Below are 18,657 nucleotides of genomic sequence, written 5' to 3'. Positions count from 1 at the left end.
AAATGCTGTCAAAATGCTGCTGAAATGTTGTTATATTGATGTTCAATGATGTAAACTTAGATTATGTTGAATTTGTGATGTTTTCATGTCAAAATGCTGCTGAAATGTTGTCAAAATGCTGTTGGAATTTTTCAAAATGATGCTGAAAAGTTGCTATCTTGTTGTTGGATGATGCAAAGTAAGATTATGTTGAGTTGGTGATGTTTTCATGTCAATTGGCTCTTGAAATGTTGCACTATAGTTGCTCTTTTTGTTGTTGAAATGTATGCTTTGGGCTGTGAAGAGGTAAGGGTATAGAAGTCTTTTTTTGGATGGTGTTACTCTCCGTTAGTCACTAGTGGTATTTTGGCTAGAGAAAACTGAAAGTAGTGGTATATTGGCAAGTTGATTTTTCATAGTGGTATTTTGACAAGTTCAGTTTCTTATAGTGGCATTCTAGCTATTGTCTCCTGTAACTATGGGATCCACCCTATGTGTGGACCTGTTTGTCAGCGACTAGTGAGGAAACGACGAACGGAGGCCGGGCAGGCCAAAGCAGACTCCGCTCTCTACCTCACCTGAAAAAGAAGACTCCGATCTCTGCCTACCTATAGTTCCGCCCCATATCCCTCGCCGACGAGCCTCCACCGCCGCCGCCACGTGCGAGCACGCACCGGAGGGGATTTGCGCGAGCTGCCCGCAAACCCCAGAGGGGACCCGCTTGATTTAACGCAGGCGCGGGCGCGCAGCCAGATGGCGGCGCCCTCGGGGAAGGCCGCAATGGAGCGGCACCAGTCGATCGACGCGCAGCTGCGGCTCCTCGTCCCCGGCAAGGTCTCCGAGGACGACAAACTCGTTGAGTACGACGCCCTCCTCGTCGACCGCTTCCTCGACATCCTCCAGGACTTGCACGGCCCCCACCTCCGCGAATTCGTGCGCCCTTCCCGTCTCATCTACTTCCCAGATCCGCACACCATCTGTCCGACATCATGCCCTTACGGACTGTTTGGTTCTCTTCTCCTATGCAGGTGCAGGAGTGCTACGAGCTCTCGGCGGAGTACGAGACCGATCGGGACGAGGCCCGGATAGCCGAGCTCGGGAGCAAGCTCACCAGTCTGTCCCCCGCTGACTCCATCGTCGTCTCCAGCTCGTTCTCGCACATGCTCAACCTCGCAAACCTGGCCGAGGAGGTGCAGATCGCGTTCCGCCGCCGGAGCAAGCTCAAGCGGGGTGACTTCGGTGACGAGGCATCAGCGCCCACCGAGTCTGACATCGAGGAGACACTCAAACGGCTGGTCTCCGAGCTCGGAAAATCCCGTGAGGAGGTGTTCGATGCACTCAAGAACCAGACTGTCGATCTTGTGTTCACAGCGCACCCCACGCAATCCGTCAGGAGGTCCCTGCTCCAGAAGCACGGGAGGTGATGCGATGGACAATGAATCCCACTCCCATTGCTTTCGCCTTTGTGGAGACTCTAAAATTTTGTGGCGTTAATTGATTGTGCAGGATCCGGAATTGCCTGAGGCAGTTGTATGCAAAGGATATCACTGCCGATGACAAGCAGGAGCTCGATGAGGCTCTGCAGAGGGAGGTAAATTGAAGAAACTTGAGAATATTATAAAGTAAATTTGATCTTTCAATATAAAGGGTACACCAAAACCTTTCTTGACTAGTATTGTATTATTTTCGAATAGCTGGAACTGCCCATTTAATATGTAGCCTGTACCCCTCCTAACTGTTATAAACCCACACCTATGATAGCTTTCATGACACATTCAACACAAGATCTCAGTATGATTTGACCAAACTGGTCACATATTCATCTTTAGTCAAATAAGATAATGAGATAATGTAAATAATCTATGCAACATGGTAGGCGTAGCTTATTATATGCAAGTTTAAAACTTTAAATGTATGTGGAAAATCACTTCTTGTTTTCTACTATTATGTCCCATCACGTTTTTCTCTTTTGATTCATCTCTTAACACGTTTCACAGATTCAAGCTGCCTTCCGAACCGATGAAATCCGCAGGACACCTCCCACTCCGCAGGATGAAATGCGTGCCGGAATGAGTTATTTCCATGAAACTATATGGAAGGGTGTACCAAAATTCTTGCGCCGTATTGACACTGCTTTGAAAAATATTGGGATTAATGAGCGTCTTCCTTACAACGCTCCTCTCATTCAGTTCTCCTCCTGGATGGGTGGTGACCGTGATGGTACTTTCTCCTATGCCACTTTGTACATCAGTGATCATTTAGGAAAGGGAATTATGCTTTTATGAAGAGTCTGTTATATGTACTAGACCTTTTTGCGGGGAAGATACCAGATTTCGTAGTGGTACATGTGAGTGTACACCAGATTTTGGCCTGCACAAAAACGTCCTTAATATGGCCTCAAATGAATAAGTGTTCAACATGAAAGTTGTGCGCTTCGTCATGACAAACAACTTTGTTTTTTGGGTCATCTCCGTTTGAGGTCATATGCGGCCATAATAGCCAAAACAGTAAAAGGTAAAAGTTGACATTTTACCATTGTAAAAGGTAAAAGTGGTAGATTGATCGATTGTGCTGTTCAATCGGCCATCACCTCTCATCTATATATGAGGTGGCTGGACTTTCCGTACAAGAACAAGAAAATGACTCCAATTTCCGTCCAAATTGTCTAACTAACCTTACTTGGAGGGCACTAGTCTGGACTCCGAATTTGGCTGTGGACTGTTTGGCCGTATATGCATCCTCCGCAGGAGCACACGTTTTTCAATTTGAAGCCATCTTGAGATGTACTCCCTCCGTCCCAAAATAAGTGACTATAAAGTTAGTACAAAGTTGAGTCACTTATTTTGGGACGGAGGGAGTATATATTAGAACTAGATAAGAAAGGCCCGAACAATTGGCCGGACTGTCCGGGACTTGTTCGGCCCACACTATATATATTTTGGTTGGTCCGGACATGATATTTACGGTAGAACTAGAGGCTTTTTTCCTGTCCATAATAAATAATGTTAGAACTTATCTTATACTCTCTTGTTCCATAGGAAATCCAAGGGTTACACCGGAGGTCACACGTGATGTTTGCTTGTTAGCAAGGATGATGGCTGCTAACTTGTACTTCTCTCAGATAGAAGATCTGATGTTTGAGGTATTGTAACAACAGAAGTACTTTTACATGCTGTAAGGTACTCTTGCAATATTATAATATCCCAATATTAAGAACAAAAGATGTTTTTCTAGCTTTCTATGTGGCGCTGCAGTGATGAACTTCGGGTCCGTGCAGATGAACTACATTGTTCCTCAAAAAAATCTGCAAAGCACTATATAGGTAACAGAAATTTAATTTTGGCAATAAGTGTTTTGGTCAATTTGCATAAGTGTTGGCCAGCTTATCATCGGAAAAACTGGATGCTCTTTTCACTTCTTGCTTTGCTCTTGACACATGCAGTATCACTTCAACACAAAGAAACTTTGCATAGTTTTTCTTTTATATTTTTAGCCATGTTTTGTTAGTTTAACCACATCAGACTTAGCTCTATAAGAGCATCTTAACTTCACTACAAACTATATGCTTTAGTTCCTTTGCATATAAAAATGTGCATGCCTATTGCCATTTATTATTTACCACATGTTGTGGATCATCATTTAATTTTAGCTTGTCAGATGATTCGATAAGTGCATCTACTAGATCAATATCTGCTAAAATCTACTGGATCAGGCACGTTACCTTGACAAGATTTAGGTGTTGATTATTTTTTGTTATAGAGATAAGGCATTGATATTAATTCTAGAGGCTTGGAAGTTCTCATTATAAACACCAATCATATATTGTTATTGTTGGCAGAGAGAGAGAGAGAGAGGGATCATATATTGTTATTGTTGGCAGAGGGAGGGAGGGGGGGGGGGAGGGAGGGAGGGAGGGAGGTCCTTTTGTTACCAGAGCTGACATGAGTAAGGCTGATGCAAGTTTCTCCTTAATGAAGAAGCGATCAATTTCCACATGTTTTGTCACCGTCCCTTCCTCAGAAGCTTCAGCTCGCTTATTAGGTGCTTCACCCAGAGTATCTCACTCAACCTTTGAGAAGGCTCTATACTCAGCTTCTGCTGTTGATCTAGACTCAACTGTCTAATTCTTACTTCTCCATGAAACCAAATTCCCCCCCCACAAGCACAGAAGTCCACTCTTCGCAAACCACAACCCTTTACCCGCATTGCCCTTCAAGTATTTCAGGATTCTGTGCACACTATCAAGATGCCCACTCCTTGGTTCATGCATGTATCTTCTCACCACACCCACGACATACGTAATGTCAGGCCTTGTACGACACAAGTACAATAACCTCCAAAGTAGTTTATGATAATCTTCCTTATTCACTAGTTGTCCTGATTGTGCTGCCACTTGATGATTTTGTCACTTGATGATTTTGTTCAACCAGAGTAGGGGCTGCAGTGGTAAAGCTGCTGCCTTGTGCCATGAGGTCACGGGTTCAAGTCCTAGAAACAGCCTCTTGCAGAAATCCAGGGAAAGACTGCGTACAAACGACCCAAAGTGGTTGGACCCTTCCCCGGACCCTGCGCAAGCGGGAGCTACATGCACTGGGCGGCCCTTTAGAGTAGGGGCTGCACGACATCCCATCATGATGCCCATGTCACTCGAGAGATCCAAGGTGTATTTCTGTCGGCACAAAGATATTCCCTTCTATATCCAGGCCACTTCAATGCCAAGGAAGTATTTTAGGTTGCCCAAATCCTTTACCTCAATTTCCTTGCTCAGACACCCTTTCAAATCTCTCTGTTCCTTTCTTATCATCTCAGTGATGATAATGTCATCCACATACACTGCAAGAATGGTGATCTTCCTATCAGAGTGTTTGTAGAACATCGTGTGGTCACCGTTACATTGACCATACCCCATAACACAGACAACACATCTGAACCTATCAAACCATGCCTGACCCTCGGGGATTGCTTCAGTCCATACAAGGATTTCTTCAGCCTGCATACCTTCCTCTTGATCTCTGAAGTACCAAAACCTGGTGGTATCTCCATGTACACTTCTTCCTGCAGCTCACCATGCAAGAAGACATTCTTGACATCTAATTGGTGCAGCTTCCACCCATAGTTTGCAGCATATGAAACCAATATCCTTACTATGTTCATCTTTGCCACTGGAGCAAACATCTCATCATAGTCAATCCCATTAGTTTGACTATATCCTCTGGCGACCAATCTGGCCTTATACCGTTTCACCTTCCCCTCGGGATTCTGCTTCATGGCGTAGATCCACTTTACAACTTACTGCTTCCTTTTCTGCCGGCAATGTGGTTAGCACCCATATCTTGTTTTTCTTTAGTGCTTAGTTTGATGAACAACGAACTTAGTTTCTCCAAACATCAACTCACACGGAGATTTCATGCTTAGTATTCTTGATGGTGTCCGGTTGATCAGGCTCCACAAGAACTTGGCACATTCAGCGTATACATAATGATCGAGCAACCTCAAGAATATGTTGATTCTTCCTTTCTACCACTCACCTGAAACTGATTCTTCACCAAGGCACTGAAATTCTGAAAACAGTTTCGATTCTTCACCAAGGCCTTGAAATTCTGAAAACAGCTCAACACCTCATCCTTGTGATGCATCAAATAAATCCAAGTCATACGAGAATAACAATTGATAAAGGTAATAGAGTACTTCATTCCATTCATTGACACTATTGGGCAAGTCCATACATCCGAAGGAATCCATAAACGGAGATGCTCCTAAGCCCCCACATGAGGCTCTTATGTGTTCGGCGTATTTGCAAGCATCTCCTGTCAACTTGCCCTTGTCTCTCTCGCACATAACATCCGGAAATATTTTTCTCATCTTATCAAAAGATATATGCCCCATTCTACCGTGATGGATCATCGCCTGCTTCTCCTTGTCCTCCATGGTCGCAGCACACACCAAGTCTGGCTGCACCTCTTGGTCCATATACCAAAGCCCCCTACGCTTGGTGCAAGTCCCAACCGTCTGTCACTCCTGAATAAGGCAACCGAACTTGTCACGGATCACACGTAAGTCTATTTGATCAGTTAGAGCACTGGAAGTGACCAAATTGACAGGAAAAGCTGGCTCATGTAAAAGTGAGGATAGGTAGATGGTCGATGGACTTTCCTGTGCCAACCCTTACAACAAGCTGTTTTGTACCATCAATAGTTCATATAGTGCCCTTGTGAGTAGGAGGATGCTTATTGTAAGACTCAAACACACATGATTTATTCGCAACATGCTTAGATGCTCCAGAGTCTAGAACCTACTTTGGAGCATTCTCATCAGTCGCAAGAGATGCCTTTTCCAGATTATCTTCATCAGCGGAGGCCTAGTGAGCAAAGTCTTCATAGGGAACATCACCTACTTCTTCGCCCTTTGACGTCCCAGTGTCCCCTTCAACTGTCATGTGTGCCCTTTGATCTATGAGTTTCCTGAGTATCCACCTCTGCCCCTAGCCTCTACGGCAAGTTGGACATTCCCACTTCCGGTGACCTACCTCCCCACATGTATAATAGTCCCTGGGATCTCTCCCTTCCGTGCGGTCACTTGCTGCAAACGTCGAAGTAGGCACAACCTTCACGTCTGCTTGCTCAAGAGAAAGCTCCTCCTCTCGAGTCATTGATGCAATAGCCTCATCAATAGTAGGCAAGAGAGTCTGGTGCCTCCAGCGGCTGCCGCAAAGTTTAGCGCGTGCGAGCCGCTCCAGCAGGTGCTGCAAAAAAAACTCCGCTATGCACTCAAAACAAATAAAAAACCATAGGCATAGATAAAAAGTGATACATGGATAAAAAAGCGATACATAGATAGTTCATCTAGTATAGATAGGTAAAAAAAGACACTAATCCGAGGTAAAAACTACGGTGCAACTAGAAAGTACTCCGAGTCGTCGTCCTCCTCCTCGCTTGTGTCGTCCGACGTATCAAGCCACACGTCTCCCCACCGCTTATCGTCGCTAGAGAAGAATAATGCCGCTCCCAGATCGCACTGCGATATCACCAGTGCCTTCCGACGACCGCCTGTCCGCCCGTTTCGCGCGTCGCCTTGCCCTCCTCCGCCCAGAAGGCATTCTCGTTGGCGACGTCCTTCGGGTGGCGCTGGCACCACTCCATCATGGCTCGCTCGTCCGCCTTGGCGATGAGGAGGCGGCGTTGCTGCCGACGGTGTTCCTGACGGTCGGCGTCAGTTATTAGCCGCGGCAGAGGGGCGACGGCCTGCGCCTGCTCGCACGTCCAGACGTCCTGGAAGTTCATCTGTGGGCGAGGCCTCCTGAGGCGCCATGCCACCGCGTCGTACGCGTGGGCGGCCTCGTGTGCGGTCTTGAACGTGCCTAGGCCGAGGCGGACGTCGCCGGACCGAATGTCAGCGTAGAAGGCGCCGGAGGGGCGCTGGCGCACGCCGCGGTAGCTCGAAGATCCCCGGCGGCGCGGCGGCATGGTGGCGAGGCGAGGGAGCGGCAGAGGAAGCGGGGAGAGAGCGCGTGGCGATGTGGATAGCGATGGGAGGCCGACCGCTCGCTTTTTCCCCGCGCGCGCAATCGTTTCCCGCGATATCATGTGAGAGGCATGAACATATGCATCATCAACCCAAGAAAACAAGTAATAATGGAACATGGGTGATGCGACAAAGCAAGCAATCATAACAATCAAGTGGTGTGAGCTAGTAGTGCAAAGATGCAACATACTAAGGGAAACATAGCAAGCATGTCACGGGTGCAAATAGTGTGCATGAATAATTCACATGACATAGCACAAGCATGAAAGGAGGATATGAGCAAAATAGTATCAATAGCATGAGGCGCATGATAAACATGGCAATAGCAACAAGGATCTCCACCAAGCATGCAAATACACATAGGAGTAGCATAATGGTGAATCATGGGTAGATGCAAGCAAGGGTCACAATTGCATGACAAAGGCATAGAAATAGGCATAACATGCAAAATGAACACGATATAATGGGCATAAGGTGACAAATGGTAAATATCTCATAGCCGTGTGACAGGCAAGTAAAAGAGATGCGCGTAGTCGATAGTTCACGGGATCCCAAGTCATCTTTACTCTCAAGAGCTCGTTTCGTCAACTCATGGGATTGTGAGGTTGACGAGTTCATAACTACCTACACAAAACAAATGCAAAGGAAAAATTGTGTGTGTGTGGTATATGTACACATCATCCATCATGATGCGCACGTGTTTGTGTTGGTTAGCACCAAATATCCAATGCTTAAATAAATGAGATGCGTGATATAGAAACATGTCATCCATCATGATAGGTTTGTTGTGATGTATAGCATAATGGAGACTCAAATTGGGCAATGCATCATGAGAAATATGTAGAGCATTGTTATGCGTGGAATGCATATGGTGTAAGCAATTATGAGAATCATGCAAAGTATGGAATGCATCAAAATCTCCTAATATGTATGAGGAAACTATGGGGGTCTCCTCATGAGTATTAATGGAAACATCACATGGAGAATATTGGCAACATCCAAAACAATGCATATTTGGAACAATGCGATCATGGCATGGCATATTAGATGAATTGCGCAAATCATGTAAAGGAAGCATGGCAATTTCATCACATGAAAAACAAAAACCAATGACCATCATCTCGTCATCTATGCCATAAGTGCAAATGGGATTTATTTGAATGGGGCATGTATAGCTACTATGTTGAGATTGAAACGATGCGATATGGGAGATCTCACTCATAGCATATGGCAAGTTTAAAAGATTATCAAACATGATGTGACCAATAGAATTTTCACATGATATCCTATGGAGCATAACATCACAACTAGGCAAATCAACATGCTCATCATCATATTCATCATAGATAGGTAAGTCATGACATGAAGAAGTCGCACTAGCATGAAGCATGGGAATAGGTGGATCAACATCATGCAAGCAATCATTGGTGAGATAGTCCACTAGTGGGACAAGAGAAGTACCGTCACCTATGTTACCGTTGGAGCATCGCTCATGTGTTGTAGGTGAGGTGTCAAAGACCGAGTCGTGGTCATCTTCATCTTGATGGAACCATGTGGGGGGTGTAGCATCGTCCACCATGGCCATCGTCGTCTCCATTGGAGGCATGGACTCGTCGAGGATAGACGTGTCGTCATGTAGGAGATCTAGCACCAAAGAAGAAAACACACTAGGAGTAGAGGTTAAGTCGTTAGAGATCAAAGTGGCCTCACGTGCCGTGTCAACTACCTCACTCACTAAGTGTGGTAGCTCACTCACTCCCTCTTGGATGCTCTCAAGTGTGGGGCTAGTGGTGGTCACACTCATCCTCTCATAGGAAATGCACTCAATGTCACAAATGGTGGAGTCACTCATATCACTCATGGTGGGGTGGCTCTCCTCACATGGGAATTGGGGCATCTCTTTATATGTGGGTGTCGGAGAGATGTTGGTGCAAATGTCTCCATGCTCAATCATGTTGTAGTTGTAGCCGTGGATAAAGGCTGAAGATGGCACATCATCACTCTCCTCTAAGACCAAAGATAAGGTCTCATGTGCGGTCTCGTAGCTTGACTCGGATTATGAGTCCAATATGGACGCCGTCTTCATGTTGTTGAAGAGGTTCATGCTCGTCGCCGTGGTCGAAGGGGATGGCCCTTGCTCGACCTTCTTGTCGCCGTCTTGTTGTTGTAGGAGGTCCATATGATGTGGCACCTCATAGCTCGTCTCCATGACCGAAGGGAATTTCCCATGCTCGGCCATCTTCCCTTGAGGGGCTTTCGAAGATGGAAGTGTCGCCCTCGCTCGTAGGTGGTCGCCTTGTACTTGATGATGTCGATGTAGGCGAACTCAGGGGAAGTAGGCGAAGATGCCGTACGTCCAAATGCGAAGATGCCTTGATAGCACTTGGGGAAGATGCCGAAGTGGTTGTTGTAGCCGTAGCTCCGTTTTGGTGGTGCTCGTCTCGCAGTCTTCTCTTTTGCTCATGAAGCTTGGACTTGGCGTGAAGTAGAGCTTGTTGGGACTTGTACATTTACGCTTGGCGAGCATCTTCATGATGATGGTGTCGTTGTCGCACTTGAGCTCGTAGTAGATGTCGTTCGTCATCGTCGTACACATGTTGCTTGGAGGTGACTTGCCCTTCATGACGAGGTGGATCACGAACGTGATGGTGGTTGCCATGGAGATGTGGACGTGGACGACTTGCGCCGCATCATTTTTGCGCTCCGAAGACTTGTGACTTGAACGTCGCCGCCTTGAGGATGATGAAGGGGAAGAACGGTTGATCAACAAGGTCCGAATCTCCTCCATCCTTGCATCTTGCTCCTCCTTGTGCACGGAAAGCTTGTTGTCGATGTAGTCCCTTCTCCTTGCTTCAGAGTGACGAATGTCGATGGAGAGGTTCTTGATGCGCTCTCGCAATCTTGATTGTGCGCCTTGCATTTGTCGTTGTAGATTGAAGATTGACGCTTTGGTGATGTAGTTGTTCACGCCGTCGTTGTTGTGGAAGACCGGAGATGAAATGCCTTGCCTATCCATCACTCCAAGAGAAAAATGTGAGTGGTAGAAAGAGAAGAACGAATACCAAATGTACCTTGACCGAAGTTGAAAGTGGATTAATGATCACTCCAATGTGGACAAGGAAATAGCACAATTGGTACCAATTCTTGTCGGTTTCTCACACCTACACAAATAAGGCTTATGGTGGAGCTCGGTGAGGATAGTGGCACAAAAAATTTGATGCAAAATGTTAGCAAGAGTCAATAATGTTGAAAGAGATTCACAAATTCGCAAGTGAAACAAGTAGACCAATAGCAATATGTGGCACACGGAAACACACACACGGATAGATAAATGGGGTCGTGCAACCAAGGATGAGCACAAAATGTGGAATCCACGGAAAACGCTCGTGTTGCACAACTCAAGAGAGACGCTAGCACGATTGCTCAATAGGCAGATACGACACTTGTGCACAACCTATAAGATGCAAAATGGATAACTTTCTATCCCAAGTATGCTATGTATGTATGGTTCCTGGTGTTTCTCACAAGGTGATCGAAGATGATCTTATATGCAATGTGGTATGATGCTATGGCTATTGCTTATGAGCTCTTTGTTCACTCTTTTGCTTAAAAGCTTATTCTTGTTTTTTTTTGTATGGCCACTTTGGCACAATGCACAAACCAAGATAGCAATTGTATATATGCGGGAACAAACTTGAGGCACAAGAGATGATATGATGATACCAATATGATACGGTATATATGCAATGGGAGGTGTAGATCACTAATGTGCACAAGTAACGTTGCCGGCAATACTCAAATGGCTAGTCTCGATAGGCAAGTGACGCAAAATGGGCTAGGGGTTATCAATGCAATGGCAAGGGAATATACAATGGAGGGATACCACGATACCAAGATGATATGGAGGTTACCGTCCGTGTCGATGATGAGTGGCGGTGATCTTGATGGAGATACCAAGATGATGGAGACTCGTCCCTAAGTAGCCGAAACACCTTAGGAAACGGAAAAACCGTGAACTCAAAATCTCAAATGTCAAATGTCAAATGGTGGTAGCGAGAATGCGGTGGTGGTTTTGTGAAAGCTCAATGGAATTGCGGAATGGCAATGATGGATTGCGGAGTATGCAATGCGGAAATGGAGGGTAAGGTGGTGGACTATACACGGTGTCGAAGTCGGAAGCACGGTCCCTAAGTAGCTGAAACACCTTAGGAGACACAACTCTCAACACAAACAAAATTGGGTTAAGTCGGTGTGGAAGAAGTGTATGGTTGGTAAGCCTATGCGGAAGTGGTGGTGGTGGTTGATGAAGAAGCAACCGTCCCTAAGTAGCCTAGACACCTTAGGAGACTCAAATCACTCCTTAAGCAACCACTAATGCGATGGGGATCAATATTGGTTAGGTTGCGGAAGTCGGTGGTGGTGTAGCGGATGATGTGATGGAAGCCCTAGACAAAGATGCCAAAATTTCAAAAATTTGATGGGAGTCAAATGGTGATGGTAGTATTTTTGTCAGAAGGGGGATGTCAAGAGCTTCAAAACGAGATAAAGAACGTCAAAATCAGAGTTCGGATGAATTAGTTATGGCCGAAACAAAATTTGAGCGAAATCAATTTTTACAGGTTACGGACGTCCGGACAAGGTCGGATGTCCGGGGGCTGGACGTTCGGGCGGGCTCGGAAATCCGTAATTCGGCTCGGGTTAGGGGTTCCGGATGTCCGGAAAAGGTCGGACGTCCGGTTGTTCCAGGGGCTCCGGACGTCCGTAAAGTGTCGGAGTCCGGGGGGTCGGGGTCAACGCAAGATGCGAGTTTCGGGACGCGATTTTGGGCGGAATTTGGGGATTTTGGGGTCAAAATTGATGAGATTTCGTGGGTAAAAAATGGGGAAACTTGGGGAAATGCTAGATCAACTCGAAACCAAGCAAATCCATGGATCAAATCCAACAAAACTTTGTCAAACCAACAAATCACAAAAAAAATTTGGGGCTATTTTTGGTGGGGATTTTCGAAATTGGGGAAGAACACAACAAAATTAGGCTAGAAAACAAAGAGGGGAGGTTCCGAAATCATGATCAACGTGGCTCATGATACCAAGATGATGTAGGGTAGAACCCTAATTGTCCGATCTTTCACGAAAGGAGCGGATCCCGCGATGAACACAAGGGGGAAACGAGGGGAAACACAAGGGAAAACACGGGAGAAACACTAAACCAACACAAGATAGTCACACATGTGCTAGATCCTCGGATACATAAGAGTTCACACGGTACACGATCAACTAGGGACGATACAAGGGTAGCCGGTCTTCTCCGTGAGGTCTTGATGTTCTTCTCCACGAGGAGGTCTTGAATCCACTCCGAAGAGGCCGCGGTCTCTCTTGAGGAGTAGATCCGATGTGGATGAGCAATGCTCTATCTCTCAAATGAGCTAAACCAATGCTAACCCTCAAATGGTGGAGGTGGAGGAGTATATGTAGTCTAGGGCCACGAAGGGGTAAGTGAGGGCGAAGGGATACATGGGCTCGGCCCGATACACTGTGTACAGACAGGCGTCGGACGTCCGACGGATACCGGACGTCCGGTGGCTCGTGATGGTCCGGTCGTCCGGTACTTGTCGGACGTTCGGCGTTTTGGCTCGGGAAAGCCATCGTCGGATTTCCGGACGGGGCCGGTCGTCCGAGCCCTGGAGGATGTCGGACGTCCGGTCAGCGTTGGTCGTCCGACCGCTGTAGGTCTCGCTGGCTGGGACTTGGGCTGGCTGGTGAAGTCTCCAGGCGTCGGACGTCCGGTCCAGACCGGTCGTCCGGTGGCTGTAGATTTCTGGCAGCTTCTTCTCTTGGTCCTTGTACTTGGCGTCCTCGCTAGCTCGTCCGTTGGATGTGGTGGCTCCATGGCTTTTCTCTAAGTACCTGATCATGCACAACACACACGTTGGAGGTAGTAGCCATGTCTCACATGTAGAAAGTGAAAGTTCGGAGAGGAGCAAGTTCACCTTGTGTCCAATGGCATATGTTCGAGGTCTCGTCATATGTCCTCTTGAGGCTTGGAGAGTAGTCGGAGTGTACATGGGGATGAACTTGGGATGCTCCACATCATCGATCTTCTGAGCCACTTCCTGTCGAGGAACGATTACCCCAGAGTCCAAGTCCGTGATGAACCGAGTGAGCTGCTCGAGAACCTCAGCAAGTCCTTTTTGTTCACTCATCTTCCTGACCAGCTACTTCCCCTTCTTCTCCCCCTTGCAAACAGCTGCGTGCAGCAGCAGCTCCAGTCGTTGCCTCCATCCTTTTGTAACCAGCAACAGCAGCCTTCAGCAGAGCTGCACTCAGCAGCAGCCGTGACTCTCTGCAATCGGCAATCAGCAGCCGCACACAATATCCAGCAGCACCACGAGCAAGAGGCAGCAGCCGCAGCACTCCAGCGTCTTTGTCAATCAGCGGCAGCAACTCTCAGGAGCAGCAGCAGACAGCAATCAAGTGCAAGCAGCAGAAGCACTTCTCTTCCCCCCCCCCCCCCCCCCCCCCCCCCCCCCCCCCCCCCCCCCCCCCCCCCGGCGCAGCAGCAGCAAGTCAGCACATCCCTTCTTGTCTCCACTGGCGCGGCCGTACCACCCCTCATTCCTCTTCCTTTGCCGCGCACACAGCTGCCGCCTGGCTACGCAGCACCCGCGCCGCTGCCCTGCGTCACAGCCCCTGCTGCAGCCGCGCGAGCAGCCTCCTTCCCTCGCCTGACCCAGCCGGGCCCTGCCGCTTCACTGGCAAGTGAGTACGCTGCCACTGCTTGGCTCGATACCATGTTGGCAGAGGGAGGGAGGGGGGGTGGGGTGGGGTGGGAAGGGGTTGAGGGGTACCAGCTCGTGTCCATCCATGTGTCTGTAGCGGGTGGGAAGGGGTTGAGGGGTACCAGCTCGTGTCCATCCATGTGTCTGTAGCGGCGCCTTACTCCAGACAGCGTCTGGTTCCTCCTTTCTTGGGTCAGCCCCTCACACGGGCTTGGGCTAGAGTGGAGATGGGCCAGGCCCATATACCAGTTCAACAGTTATGAGCCATTGAAAACAGAAATATCGTGGATAGGATAAGGGTCAGAATAACAGGGGCACTTGCTCTCAAGGCCTAATATCCATTGGTTGGTTAGAGAGACTCTGAGGCTTGCTACATGTCCGAATTGACCTCTAAGAAGCTTTTCTTATAGCTAAGGAAGGTGATGTCTAATTCAAAGATGATCAATTATATATCTATCTATTCTCAAATCAAAAAAATAATAATATTTATCTCTATCTAAACAACTAATCTGATATATTTCATAACTTATAGATATTTTCCCTCTCCTCAATCTACACCTAGCTGATTACTGCTGTCTGGTTTGATTGATATCCTCATGTGTATGCAGGTCCATGCTATATGGCCATAAAAAGTAGACATGGTTAACTTGGACTTTAACTTGTATAGATTATATCATGGTCTCAGAGAAAACTTCAATAATTATATCTTGTAGTCATGGGTATTTTTTGCTTGGCACCGAAAATAATTTTTAGTCGTGTTAACCGCTTGATTTTACTCCTTTTCTTGCGAAGAATAATTTTCTTGCTGAACTGCCTATTATTAAGAAATGTCTTTGCTGCAGAGTTCTGGAAGCAAGTTCCTTCAAATGAACCTTATCGTGTCATACTCGGTGATGTCAGGGATAAATTGTATTATACGCGCGAACGTTCTCGCCATATATTGACAACTGGAGTTTCTGACATTCCTGAGGAGTCTACTTTTACTAATGTCGAGATGGTGAGCTCTTATCATCAGATGTGACTTCTTCGTGAAGGTTGCCGCCATTAGTTGTCTAATTGTTCTCCTATGTTGCAGTTTCTCGAGCCTCTTGAGCTATGCTACAGATCTTTGTGTGCTTGTGGTGACAAACCTATAGCTGATGGAAGCCTTCTTGATTTCTTACGTCAAGTATCAACTTTTGGGCTTGCTCTTGTGAAACTTGATATCAGGCAGGAATCTGATCGACACACTGATGTCCTTGATACTATAACAACACATCTTGGGATTGGATCCTACGCTGAATGGTCTGAGGAGAAACGCCAGGAGTGGCTGTTGTCCGAACTAAGGGGCAAACGCCCATTGTTCGGTTCAGATCTTCCTCAGACTGAAGAAGTTGCTGATGTTTTAAGCACATTTCATATCCTTGCTGAGCTTCCAGCAGATTGTTTTGGTGCTTATATCATCTCAATGGCAACTGCCCCGTCCGATGTGCTTGCTGTTGAGCTTTTACAGCGTGAGTGCCATATAAAAAAGCCATTGAGAGTTGTTCCACTATTTGAGAAGCTTGCAGATCTTGAAGCAGCTCCAGCAGCGGTTGCACGCCTATTTTCAATAGACTGGTATATGGATAGGATCAATGGCAAGCAGGAGGTCATGATTGGATACTCAGACTCTGGCAAGGATGCTGGGCGTCTCTCTGCAGCGTGGCAAATGTATAAAGCACAGGAAGAGCTCATAAAGGTTGCAAAGCATTACGGAGTAAAGTTGACAATGTTTCATGGAAGAGGTGGAACGGTTGGCAGAGGAGGGGGTCCCAGTCATCTTGCCATATTATCTCAACCACCAGACACAATACATGGATCACTCCGTGTAACGGTTCAAGGCGAGGTCATAGAGCACTCATTTGGAGAGGAACACTTGTGCTTTAGAACTCTGCAGCGCTTCACTGCAGCTACTCTCGAGCATGGAATGCATCCCCCAATTTCACCCAAGCCAGAATGGCGTGCTCTAATGGATGAGATGGCTGTTGTGGCAACAAAAGAGTATCAATCAATAGTCTTCCAAGAACCACGCTTTGTTGAATACTTCCGCTCGGTACGTTCACCTGTTGTATCCAATGCTTTTATCATATACCTTGCAGTTAGCATGAGCATGAAGTCATCGTTTCTACAAAGCTGCATGCTAAAAGGTTTGTTGGTTTTGTTGTTTTTGAGCGTGTATGCCATGGCTTTCTGGTTGATTATAGAAAAAATAGGAGGAACCTAGAGTCTTATGGGAGACTGACTCTGACCTATCAAAGCCCTATCTCATCTGGTTGATAGTAGAAGGTACGCACGATTGTACCATGGACATAAACTAGGTCGAGCATATATTTAATGATTTCAAACTAAAGCGTACCTAAAGCCTGCCTTGGGTCAGAGCGTAAGCTAGTGATGCTTTCTGCTACTGGACTTTAGCCATCTAGGGTACGGCACTATACGGCTTCGCATAGAGCACAAAAACTACTGTTTGGACTCTTCAAGAGAGCAAATACCAACCTAGGGATATGCTCCTTTCCCATTGCTATGTGGACTGTCAGTTTTGATTTACATGTGCACTCTCTAAATTGTGAGCATTGACTTATACTGAACGACTGTATGGTTGACATATTAACAATGTAAATGTCACTGAATTGTATCACAGTGCTGATTGAAGCTGGGTTTGAACTTGGTGGAGATCAAGATCTAATTTGTACGAACTTGTGCATCCATTGTTTCAGGCAACACCTGAGACTGAATATGGTCGGATGAATATTGGCAGCCGGCCATCGAAGAGAAAGCCTAGTGGGGGCATAGAATCACTCCGTGCAATTCCATGGATCTTTGCTTGGACACAGACAAGGTTTCATCTTCCTGTATGGCTTGGATTTGGTGCAGCATTTAAACATATCATTCAGAAGGACATCAGGAACATCCATACTCTGAAAGAAATGTACAATGAGTGGCCATTCTTCAGGGTCACCCTTGACTTACTTGAGATGGTTTTTGCCAAGGGAGATCCAGGAATTGCTGCTTTATATGACAAATTGCTTGTGGCTGAAGATCTGCAGTCCTTTGGGGAACAGTTGAGGCAAAACTTTGAAGAGACAAAACAGTTACTCCTTCAGGTAAAGTGCTAACACCACGTAACTTGATAATACTATTACTAGGTCCATCCTGAAATATACTTCCGTAATGTGTACGTAGGCTCATTTAAGGAAACCTATCTTTCATAAAACTGATGGTCAAGATGTAACCTTAGAGACTTTCAATGTCCAAAACAACTCGGATCTGTACGTGATTGGTCATTAAGCCTTTTACATGGTTAGTTGAATTTGGCTGGTGCCATTTTCGGAGGTAGATAAAATGATTAGTTGAATGATTTGTTCAAATGTACTGACCTATACATTATCAGACATAATAAAAATAATTACCAGAATCTCCGCGCATGGCTCTTCTAACCATTGTTGATCTGTCCAGGTTGCTGGTCACAAGGACGTTCTTGAAGGGGATCCTTACCTAAAGCAGCGTCTGCGGTTGCGTGAGTCCTACATCACAACCTTGAATGTTTGCCAAGCCTACACCCTGAAGCGGATAAGAGACCCCAGCTTTGAGGTGACGCCACAGCAGCCGCCCCTGTCCAAGGAGTTCAGCGACAAGGAGCCCGCCGAGCTGGTGCAACTGAACCGTGGGAGCGAGTATGCCCCAGGCCTGGAGGACACCCTCATCCTGACTATGAAGGGCATTGCTGCTGGCATGCAGAACACAGGCTAGGCCAGTATGCCGCTTGTTGTATAAATAACGTCTTCCGCCATATGGTGAATATGTTTAGCTAGGTCGCCAATGCTAGTGAACTCTGGAGGAATTTGGCACTTCCGTGCCTTTGCTTATGTACCCGATCCAAAAAGGGGAATGTATGCCTGTGGCGAATAAAATATGGAGTAGTGATATTCTGCTTTTGTCTAATAACAGGCTTGTCTCCAAGTCCGAAGTATCATGTAGCAACCGCCATTTTGAAGTTTCAATTTTTTAAAAGAAATTCTGTGAATACTTTTATTTTGCTGGTGATATATATTTTTTGAAAAGGAGGCAAAAGATTTGCCTTATCCATTAATTAAGCAGAAGAAAATTGCCTGGTTAATTAACGGAAAATTGGGCGAAAACTGTCATAAAACGCTGAGCTGCACACAAATGTCCCACACATATCTTTACTAAGAGTGCCTAGCCGAGCTAGCACACATGCGTCATTGTCATCACTTCTTCTCTAGCAGGTGTCATCGCCATCTCTAATCATCGAGCAAGCGATTCCGACTTTGCTGTGGATGAACACCGACCCAACTCTCACAACAGAGACCGTGCAGAAGCACATGAAGATCCATGTA

The 18,657-nt window shown here is 46.5% G+C and overlaps 1 protein-coding gene across 1 annotated transcript; it reads left to right on the top strand.

Moving 5' to 3' along the window:
- The first annotated feature begins 533 nt into the window (after window positions 1–533).
- Window positions 534–18,241, top strand: LOC125512544 (phosphoenolpyruvate carboxylase 1). Its single transcript, XM_048677644.1, has 10 exons — window positions 534–912; window positions 1,008–1,399; window positions 1,486–1,570; window positions 1,977–2,199; window positions 3,018–3,121; window positions 3,214–3,301; window positions 15,121–15,275; window positions 15,354–16,352; window positions 17,017–17,403; window positions 17,756–18,241. The coding sequence occupies exons 1-10, from the start codon at window positions 733–735 to the stop codon at window positions 18,047–18,049; spliced, it is 2,907 nt and encodes a 968-aa protein (XP_048533601.1). The 5' UTR covers window positions 534–732; the 3' UTR covers window positions 18,050–18,241.
- The last annotated feature ends 416 nt before the right edge of the window (window positions 18,242–18,657 follow it).

The sequence above is a fragment of the Triticum urartu genome, chromosome 6 (genome assembly GCF_003073215.2).
Source record: "Triticum urartu cultivar G1812 chromosome 6, Tu2.1, whole genome shotgun sequence".
NCBI classification, from domain to species: domain Eukaryota; kingdom Viridiplantae; phylum Streptophyta; class Magnoliopsida; order Poales; family Poaceae; genus Triticum; species Triticum urartu.
Note: the sequence above shows the minus strand (reverse complement) of the source record. Positions and strands in the feature narration are given on the sequence as shown.

What these genes read in the sequence shown, in the direction of transcription:
- LOC125512544 (XM_048677644.1), top strand. Translation starts at nt 733, where the DNA reads ATGGCGGCGCCCTCGGGGAAGGCCGCAATGGAGCGGCACCAGTCGATC. An exon ending in GCCCCCACCTCCGCGAATTC is followed by an intron (nt 913 to 1,007) that starts GTGCGCCCTTCC and finishes TCTCCTATGCAG; the next exon opens with GTGCAGGAGTGCTACGAGCT. An exon ending in GATGGGTGGTGACCGTGATG is followed by an intron (nt 2,200 to 3,017) that starts GTACTTTCTCCT and finishes CTTGTTCCATAG; the next exon opens with GAAATCCAAGGGTTACACCG.